This window comes from Vollenhovia emeryi, unplaced genomic scaffold, assembly GCF_000949405.1.
Source record: "Vollenhovia emeryi isolate VEMERY1.0 unplaced genomic scaffold, V.emery_V1.0 DF939133.1, whole genome shotgun sequence".
Lineage (NCBI taxonomy): Eukaryota > Metazoa > Arthropoda > Insecta > Hymenoptera > Formicidae > Vollenhovia > Vollenhovia emeryi.
This window is the reverse complement of record NW_011967233.1, coordinates 660,294-670,299: the sequence shown is the minus strand read 5'-3', so window position 1 is coordinate 670,299 and position 10,006 is coordinate 660,294. Positions and strand designations below refer to the sequence as shown.

At 46.2% G+C, this 10,006-nt stretch overlaps 1 protein-coding gene across 1 annotated transcript; it reads left to right on the top strand.

Annotated features, from left to right (window-relative positions):
• Positions 1 to 5,619: 5,619 nt before the first annotated feature.
• LOC105567969 lies at positions 5,620 to 6,054 on the top strand. The gene has a single exon (XM_012023276.1). It carries the CDS (start codon positions 5,620 to 5,622, stop codon positions 6,052 to 6,054), a length of 435 nt encoding a protein of 144 aa, XP_011878666.1.
• Positions 6,055 to 10,006: the final 3,952 nt, after the last annotated feature.

Here is a 10,006-nt window from a genome sequence, read left to right as displayed (position 1 = left end):
GTTGCGAGCTTTTGTGTTGTACGGGGTGCCTAGCTATCTGGGGCTCGATCATGAATCCTTTTCTCTGGCGTGAACTCGTGGAAAGCGAAAAATTTCATTAACGAATTCAATATTTGTCGATGAAAATTTTCACTTTTCACGAGTTCACGTTTTTGAGGAAAAGATTCATGATTAAGAACCTGAAGTTGCACGCGGATCGAGGCATTTTTTAAAAGCGTGCGACTTTCTAACTTTTTGTGCATCAGGACTATGGAAACAACGAATCAGCATTGCCGGTTTCAATGCTCAGCCTTAGACAAAATTAATAGGCTTTCTAATCATTATGCTGTATTGAATCTAATTCTAGGAAGATTTCTATTGTTCAAAAGTTGTTTACCAGTGCGTTCATTGCTTCTATACAGTAAACAATTTTTAAACAATAAAAATCTTTCCTGGTAATAGACTCACAGTCAGTACAATATTATGATTGTAAGGGTTCCTAATAATTTGTCTAAGGTTGTAATAATATAATATATAGATATATAATTGTTAATTTACTATTAATTTGAGAAACATAAAGAGAGAGAAATAATGTTGGAGGCGTTTTACGCGCCACTTTGCGAGAAGGCTCGAGCATGTAATGACGTCGACCGTTATTCCTTACGAGGGGTGGAGTCAATAACGAACTCCAGTCTCACGATCTCGGGATATGTTTGCGTATTATCTGCGCGCGCGGTAATACGTTTATGCAATTTCGCACTTGCGACTGCAGACACGGCCGCGCGCGCCGAGGGGCGACGAGGGGATCCCGCGCCTCGGACCCGAGCGATATGCAAATTTCAGTAGTAACCCTTAAACTTTACGCCCTGACCTAGATGCTCACCTGTCTGGAGAGCAGGGAGATGTCTTGCGATTATGCGCGATTTACCATGTCGCCTGTACAGTTGCAAACGTGAGATCCTCGTGGTTAACGCCTAAGGGAGGATCATTAACCGTTCTCGTTATTCGTATCCTTCTTTCGCGATTAATTGCAACTGCGAGAACGTGAATCCGTAAAATAACCATCTCTGAGGACAGCAATTAATTAATTTTAATATCGCTAAATTTTGGTTTAATTACATTTGGTATAAATTAATTAAAGTAAGAAAGTATTAAAAATACGATCAGAAATATAGAAAGTGTATAAAATAAGAAAACTTCTCGGCTTTTGTTTGGCATTGTTAAACAAATTAGATGGTGCGAGATTCACAATCAGAAATTTATCAATTTCTTTTATAGAAAATATATTGTAGGATAGGAACCGAGAAATCAAGAGTGCGAAGCGAGAGAGATGTTCTGGTACAGGCGATAGCATTCGAATTTATTTTGTGCTTTCCTCAACTGTACACTACATATGTATATTTTCTCGAGATGCTAGCTTCGCTTGGAGCGAGCCAATCAGGTTGGGATTATACCCAAAGTAAATTCACGCACGCATCGTTTGTTTCGGTATTTATATTCGTCACCTAGCCGTTAATCTGTGGCGAATCCCTTACGCAAGAAACACTCAAGTTTTGAGCGTTAACACTCGATTGTCCGAATTTACTCTCAAATTTGGGTGTCAATATTTAAATCTGGGTGTTTACGCCCAAATGTGAGAGTAGATTCGGACAACCCAGTGTTAACACTCAAAACTTGAGTGTTTTTTCCGTAAGGGATAGACCGCTCCACGTGAGTCTCGCATGACTCATAACGTTTAGGACGGAATCGAGACAAATAAGCGAGTGATCCCACCGAGAAACCGTTCGCTTACAATATTCAGTAAATTTGGTAATTTGAAGATCGAATACTCATAAATTTCCCAGGTAAATTAGATATATTAAATAAATTAGATGGCTCGGGGATCGGATATCCCTACTTATAAATCTCTTTCGTTCAAAATACATTGAAGAAAGTGAACGACCCGAGGTTCAGATATTCATAAATCTCTCTCATTCAAAATGTAATAGCAAATTGGAGAGAGCGTTGGGAAAGATCTGATGTTCATAAATCTCTCGTCCCGTTCAAATTATATTAAATAAATTAGATAATCGAAGGTCCTTGTAAATCTCTTTTGTTTAAAATATATTGAATAAAAAAACTCGAAGATCCGACATTCATAAATCCTGTTTTGCTCAAGATATATCAAACAAGTGAATGATTCAAAAAGATGTAGATCTCTTTCGTTTAAAATAAATTGGACAAAAGGATCCAAAAGACCAAACATTCGTAAATCCTTTCCTGCTCAAGATACACCAAACAAGCTGGACGACTCAAAGATCGGATCACTCGCTTTTCCAGAACGGACTCCTCTCGCGAATTCCCTCTCTAATTCGCCCACGTTTTCATATCGCGACCATTTTTCCACCTGCCTCCGTCTGCGCGTCTCCGTCCGCCGGACGCATTCCATAAACTCGAATGAGCTTCGCGATACTGCGAAGAAGGAGCTTTACGACTCTCCCCCTCCCACCCCCTTTCTCTCACTATCTCCCCGAGAGCGTTTCGCTCGCGAATCGCGCATTTCTCCCAAGTCGCCGCGTCTCGCGCCGGGAGGATAGATAGGGGAGGAAGCGTAAGACAGGGGGCAAGAGGCGAAAACGCGAAAAGTGCCCTATAAATTTCGCCGTGCAACGGAAGACCGTGGAAAATCGTCGACGATCGATCTGTGGCACTTGCGCCCAAATGGGTATCGCGACACTTGTTGGCGCGTCCCGCGCGGCTCGCACCTCCTCTCCTCTTCCACTTTTACCGTCGGCAGAGATCACATTATCGTTATCATTATCGTGATTATCAATCGGTTCTCTCTCCCCCCCCCCCCTTTGTTCTCTCTCGGAAGGAACAATTGACCGATCTGTCAAGCGGAGAACGCCGACCGGTATCTAAGAGTCGAAATCAAATTGCCGGTCTCTCGGATGCAAAGTACGGCCGATAACTGGATTTTCCCTCGTCCAGCTGGACCGGGGCGGCGCGATTGTGAGGAGCCAGCAGATTGCGTAATCCGACGGATATATCAGGGATATAGGAAGGAGAAAATAGCCCCGCGTCCCATAATATACGTACCGAAGGGGAAATCGATGGGGAGTAAAATTCCACCTCCTCCCCCCTCCGAGTCTCGACTCGGCGAGTACGAATTTCAATAGGATTTTATTTTACAACCGCTCGAAAAGATATTGATCTCCCGGCTTACGTTTCATTTCGACGGCACACGTCCAACGGATTATTACACTTTAAACATCTGACAGCAAAGAAATATCTGTCCCGTCGTCGACGGCGTCCGCTGGATTTTTTCCAGGGTGTACGGAGGGCCTGATTCCAAAATGTTACTTCCAGAATTACTTATAAATTCAAATTTATACACCTTGTGGCGGTAAAAGCTTTCTCACCGCGACAAAGGGGTGTGTCGAGAAAGGGTTTATTTTGCGATTTTTGTATTCTTTATTCTCTTTTTATTTCTTAAGGGGATACTGAAAAAATTCTGCACTTTTTACACTTCTTGCATCTAGAACTGTCAATTCGCGAAAACATTTGTGTAATATACATGTAGAAATTATGTAACTTTTATGTACAGACCGACAGTGTTCCACTATTCGGTCTAAATCAGAGAAGAGCACGGTACCATTGAAATTAAGTTTAGAAGCCTAACAAAAACTCTATTCACTCGAATGTAATCTGTAACCTGTAACTTATTCGAGTGAAACAATTTTTTGTTAGGCTTCCAAACTTAATTTCAATGATACTATGCTGTTCTCTGATTTAGTCCGAATAGTGGAACACTGTCGGTCTGTACGCAAAAACCACATAATTTGTATATTACACAGCATCCCTTAAGGGATTCCGCACTTTTTTGCACCTTTTGCTCCTAGAACTGTCAATTCATGAAAACATTTGTGTAATATACCAATTACGTGGCTGGTTACGTAACCTATGACCTATTCGAATGAATAGACTTTTTGTTAAGTTCCTAAACTTAATTTCAATGATGCCATGCTGTTCTTTCACTTAATCTGAATAGTGGGACACTGTCGGTTCGTACACAAAAGCCACATAATTTGTATATTACACAAATGTTTTCGCGAATTGACAGTTCTAGGAGCAAAAGGCGCCAAAAGTGCAGAATCACTCCAGCATCCCCTTAGGGATTCTGCGAGGCAAAGGTCTCTTTTTTCCCTTCCCCGTGGACACATTATGAAATAGGCGTCGAAGGGACCGTGTTTTGCTCACAGTCACAATCTTAATAATTCATAAATAAAAGCATATCGGTGGAACGTTGACAACCGAAACGTCGCGACGCATGCTCTCTCGAAGCGTACCGTATTACGCGACGGTTCATGTATCTATTGTAGTCGCGTAACAGGATCCGCGGCTTCTTACTGCCGAATGCAAACGCGGAACACCGTGCGCGTTGTGTAAATAAGCCATGCTTACCGACGAGATAGCCGGCCGGGCGTATATGTATACGTATCACCAATCATTCGTCCGTACTAATCAACGTTCGCCTCCCCCTCTCCCCCCCCCCCCCGCTCTTGTGACGTGGCTTAAATTATAGGAGCTCGGATCGCCGTGGCTTCGGGTTGCATTTGAATTGTGTATGAGTAAGCCCGGGTTAATGGTTAAACCCAACACGTGTAGCCGACCGTTCATCCCGCGTACGACCCGGCGATAAACTTTGGCGTCCTACACGCTGTGCCCTATCTCGCGGCATCTCGCGTAAATAATCGTTGCCGGCTAATTGAAAAGGGAGCCCGATTACGATCGACATCCGCGTTAATCCATCGATGATTCGCCGCTCGCGAACATGTTTCGCCTCTGCTCCGAGAGGACGTGCCGAGGACCGGGTTGAAATGATAAACTCGCGCCCGAATCCGATCCGTCGGGGAGGAAAGAAGCGCGTGCGAAATCGATCGCGCGTTGACAAATTCGCGACTCGAGCATTAACGCGATCGAACAGCATTACGGGTGTGACGCACGCGGCTGCCCTTTATTTACGAAACTATCGTGCGAGAGAGGTAATATTTACTCTTCCCTTCGAAGGAAAGAGGATTTCAACCGCGGACAACGCCGCGCCGCTGTTATTCTCGAGAGCCGTCGTAGTGTTGTCCCTCGCCCCTTCCTTATCCGCTGTATTTGGACGAGGGGCGGCTCGCCGGGAGATGAGGCGGCGCGCGACGAGTCTGTTGCGAACACACGAGTTTACACGCCGGTTTACGATACGCGACGTGCGCGTAAAGGCCGAATCAGACTAGCAATTGCCGACTTGGTTTGGGATTGGCGATTGACGATTGTCCTCTAGTCAATGAGAGCCGATCGTTGGCTGCTTCACTCTCAATGGCTAGCTAGAAGACAATTGCCAATCGCCAATCCCAAGAGGAGAGATGACTGTGCTATGCCGACGACGCAGTGCTAATTTCCAAAAAGAAAAACGAGCTCTAAAAACTACTACACCAATTCTATTTAACGGCGGCACGATATATGCAACATGATGATCTCAGTGCCGAAAACAAAATCCCTTGTTATTGCAAGAGAACCCATTAGATGCAAACTAGCCGTAAACGATGAAATCATCGAACATGTCACTCCAATCTGGGAGTGGAGATATCTTCTAACCAGGTCAGGAAGAAAGAGATGCAGGACCAGATCAATAAAGCGGCAAGAATACCTGGATGCCTAAGAGAAACCATATGGCGTAATAAATGTATGAGGAAGGAAGCCAAGGTCGGAATTTACAAAACCTGTGTTCGACCAATCATGACGTATGCGGCAGAAACAAGAGCGGAAACCGAGAAAACCAAGAACATGGCCCGCAGAGATGCGGATTCTCCGAAGACACTCGGAGACAGAGTACCCAACGTGATGATCAGGGAAACCCGCGATGTTTCAGACATCGTCAGATGGGTAAGACAGAGAAGACGTGAATGGAACGATCACGTATTCAGAATGGGGGAAGAGAGAATAGCAAGAACAGCAAGAGATGGGAAACCAACATCCAGAAGACCCCCAGGAAGACCCCCAAAGAGATGGATGGACAGTTGGACATCCGGATCACAAGAGACGAATTAATCGGAAGAAACAGGCTCAAGCCTAATTTAAAGGGGAAGAAGAAGAAGAAGCCAATCCTAATATTCCCAATCCAATCCGCGTCGACAATTGCTAGTCTGATTCGGCCTTAACGCGAACGGTTGGAGAACGATGGATTTTCAGACAATAGAACGGACAATGATGATCACTTTTTCCCGCGGACTCGCTGCCTGCGGTCAGTTGATTCCGAGCCGGTCGTCCCGCGCGTTACGATGAGAGACTCGCGCGGAGCTTTTACGGGAAACGCAGTTATGCGCTGCCCTCGCGAGACAGAGGCACTCCGGAACTTTACAATCGTCCGGTTATACGCGCACAATACGTAAAGTACTCGTAATCTAAAAGGGACCGCGTCGCTCTCTGAGGACGGATAAACCGCGCCTTTCGATCTCCCCGGGATCTACGCTGCCTTTAAACTCCTGCATTACCGGTGAGCGCACGGCCTGGGTATGAAAGTTTCATAACCGAGGGCGCGGCGTACTTCCCGGTCGCTTTAATAAAATATTTTTATTTGTCGTAAAAATAGACGACCCCGGACGCCGCGCCGCCGGGGCTCGCTAATACCGTCGCCTCTCGGAAAAATCTCGAGTCGCGCGGTAAAACTTGCGCGCGGAAAGTTATCTCTCGCGTGCCCGTTTTCCCGCGATTACGAGGGAGCGGATCTCCCTTGCTTCTGCTTCCCTTTTTTTTTTAAATTGAAACCGTCACCCGCGCATAACCAAATGCCCGAATTACGGGTACCCTCTCGAGCGCTCGCGCAAATTCAAATCGGCCGGACGGCGCGCGGCGGCCTCGACCGATTGATCGCGCGACGTCAAGGGGCAAATAATTGATTACGCGCACTTTCGCAACCGGGTCACGATACATCGGGGACGACGGGGAGATTGGGTCGCTCCAACCCCTTTCCGGGTTCCGTGAAAAACCATCAATGATGGACCGCGGCGGCATTGACGTCACGGCGTATCCCCGACCGGCGGGGGGGGTCGAAACGGCGAGCGGTGCAAACGTTAATCCTAATCACACTCGTCTCTCGCGTCGCCGCGGCCGCGCAACGAGTGATCCTCATCAGGACCGGTATAATCTCCTCCACTGTCGGCGGCGCGCGTTACGTTACAGCACGAAGATAGGGTCGAGTTTACCCGCGGGCCGAACTAATAATGGAAAAGCCCGTCCGAGTTAGTAAGATCATTAAACTGGTGCGCCACCCCCCTCCCCCTTGCCGCCTCTCGCCCGATACACCCGGGCGGGACTGGAAGCCTAACTTAACGCGAACTCGTTCAACTGCGCTTAACCTTTCATGACACTTTGACCCCGGATCGCGGTCGCGCGTTTACCCAGTAACAACGCGCCTCTGAACGCACGCGGCCCCGCCGCGCCGCGGAGAGACCCGGCGAGTTATCGGGCTCGCTGCGCTCGCTCGCGGCCAACACCAGCGTAAACCTTGTCGCGAATCTTTTTTCTCCCTCTCTCTCTTTCTCTCGTTCTCTTTCTCTCTTGCAACTGCTCTTTTTTTTCTTCCTTTGTCCATTCCGTACAACAGCCGCGTACCATCGCGGCCGGTTACTCGACCGTGGAAAATCGGAAAAGTGCAATCAAGAGTCGTTGCCACGGGTTGCGAGCGGATCGGGCGCGGGATTTAATCGCAGCTGTGATCCGCGCCAGTAATTACGGTTCATTGACGGACGAGCGACCGCCGTCCGCTTTTGCCTCGATTTCCGATCCGGATCTCGCGTAATCCATCGCCGTTCCACGCTTTTCCGACGGACGTATTCGAAGGGGGGGAATCACGCCGATGTGTCGCGTATATCGTACACGCGCGCTCCCCCATCCCCTCCCCCCCCCCACCCGAACTTTTGTTAGCTTTGCTCACGCAGAGCCTTCGACAAACTGCCGAAAGTTATTTTCGGTATACTGACACAATGAACGATACGTTTATGTACGTACCTTACGCTCGCGGTACTATTAAAACTTGCTAACGCGGCGCTATTAATAATAAGCACGGCTGCGTTCGAGAGAGCGCTGACTTGAGTTTCTCGGGCAACGAAGGTTTTGTTTTAGAACACTGGGTACTTGGCCACCGCGCTATATATGAGATCGTCTTGCAAACTTCGCGATGTTGCACGATAATATCGATTCGACGGTACCTCGCGTGTATTTACGGGAAATTTTAGGTATGGGGCGGGAACGTTATTGGGTCATCCTGTAGATGGTGTAAAAAGGAACTTTATTTATTCAATATCGAAAGACTCTCATTATCCGGGAAAAATTGAAAATAAATCAAGATCAAGACGGGAAGAAGTCGGTAAATAAATAACAGTGGAAAATACATTCTGGATTAGAGTTAAAATGCAAAATTTGCCGTTTTATCTTAAAAATATTTCCAAAGAACCTCGTTGTCTACGAGACGACCTAATATTAGAAGCGCGCGCATGTTTATCGTAGAGGAAAGACCCCTGTTACGAGACAGGCTTCTAATACGAGATAACAGGTTGTCAACTTTCCAAGTTTAATCGTAAATCTGTTTTCGCAACGATCACACGGCCTAACAATGAATTTCCCATTGCACGACGAAACCAACAAATGATGCCTATTAATTTAGCAGAAGCCCTGCTATCTCATAATTAGGAGCTTACGTCATCATTACCAAAGAAATTAAAACATTAAAAAAATTTATGTACCGCTGTAAAATGTACAATATACAATTGATCAACTTGTATCCATTTTTTAACTTATTTATTTAACGTATTTATTGACTACAAAATAGAATGTTTCTAGACGCAAAGAGCACGTTACAGGTTAGGCGTAAATCGTACGCGGCATAAAATTTGAATCGTATTGCACACACCGCGTCACCAATGCCTATCCATCTGAAGTTGCACGCGTATCGAGGCACGTTTGACTCTTCGTGCGTCATTGAAACCGGCATTGCTGATTCGCTGTTTCTATAGTCATGATGCACGAATAGTTAGAAAGTCGCACACTTTTCAAAAAAGCCTCGATCCGCACGCAACTTCAGATGGGTAGGTATTAATGACGCCGTGTGTACAGTGATGGACAGAATGGTTGCGACACTTTTTTTTTAGTAAGTTTAGAAACGCGCATTTGGATTTTCAGGTTTACGTTCCAAAACATTTTCTCTGAAGAAAATTTTACTTGAGAAATAGATCGAAAACACACAAAATGGTTTTGGAATGGCCATCGAGTAAAATATTCCCTGGAGGAGATTTTGAAACGTAATCTAAAAAAAAGTGTCGTAACCATTCTGTCCATCACTGTACACGATAAATTATCCAAGTTTCATTTTCCGATATCGCTACTTTACACCGTGCGCACTCGTCGCAAATGTAAAAGTACCGCGCTGACAATGCGAAATTTGCGGTCGCCGGATAAGTATTTACGCGGCACCGCGTTAAATAACAGGTATATAGACTGGAGTGCCGGGCAATTACGAGCATGGGTTGTTCGTTGCAGCGCTGTGTGTATCCTGTTATACATCGGCGCGTGTGCAACGTACGCGACGCGCGATGCAAGCGCGCGGTTACCGCGGCGAACGTTTCTTGCAAAGTGTACTCCCGCGGCCTTTCAATAAAAGCAAAACGATACGTAAAACGTGGAACAAATTAAAAAGTTAAATTCATTTCCGCGGCACTTAGCACGTTTGACGCCTTTTTGCCTTTCATTAGCTTGGCTCTTTTTTCCCGTCGTATTATCACTCGTCACGTCACGTGCCGCGAGTACCGCTAGTTGTCGCTCCGCTCTTTTTCCTCTTTTTTTTTTGTACGATTATTCCCGCCCGTTATCGTCATTCAAGCGGAGACACGAAACGCGACGGTCGAAACGGCAGATTTTTTCCCGTGTCCGCGCGAGGTGAAAGAGGGGTTGAGAGAGAGAGAGAGAGAGAGAGAGAGAGAGAGAGAGAGAGAGAGAGAGAGAGAGA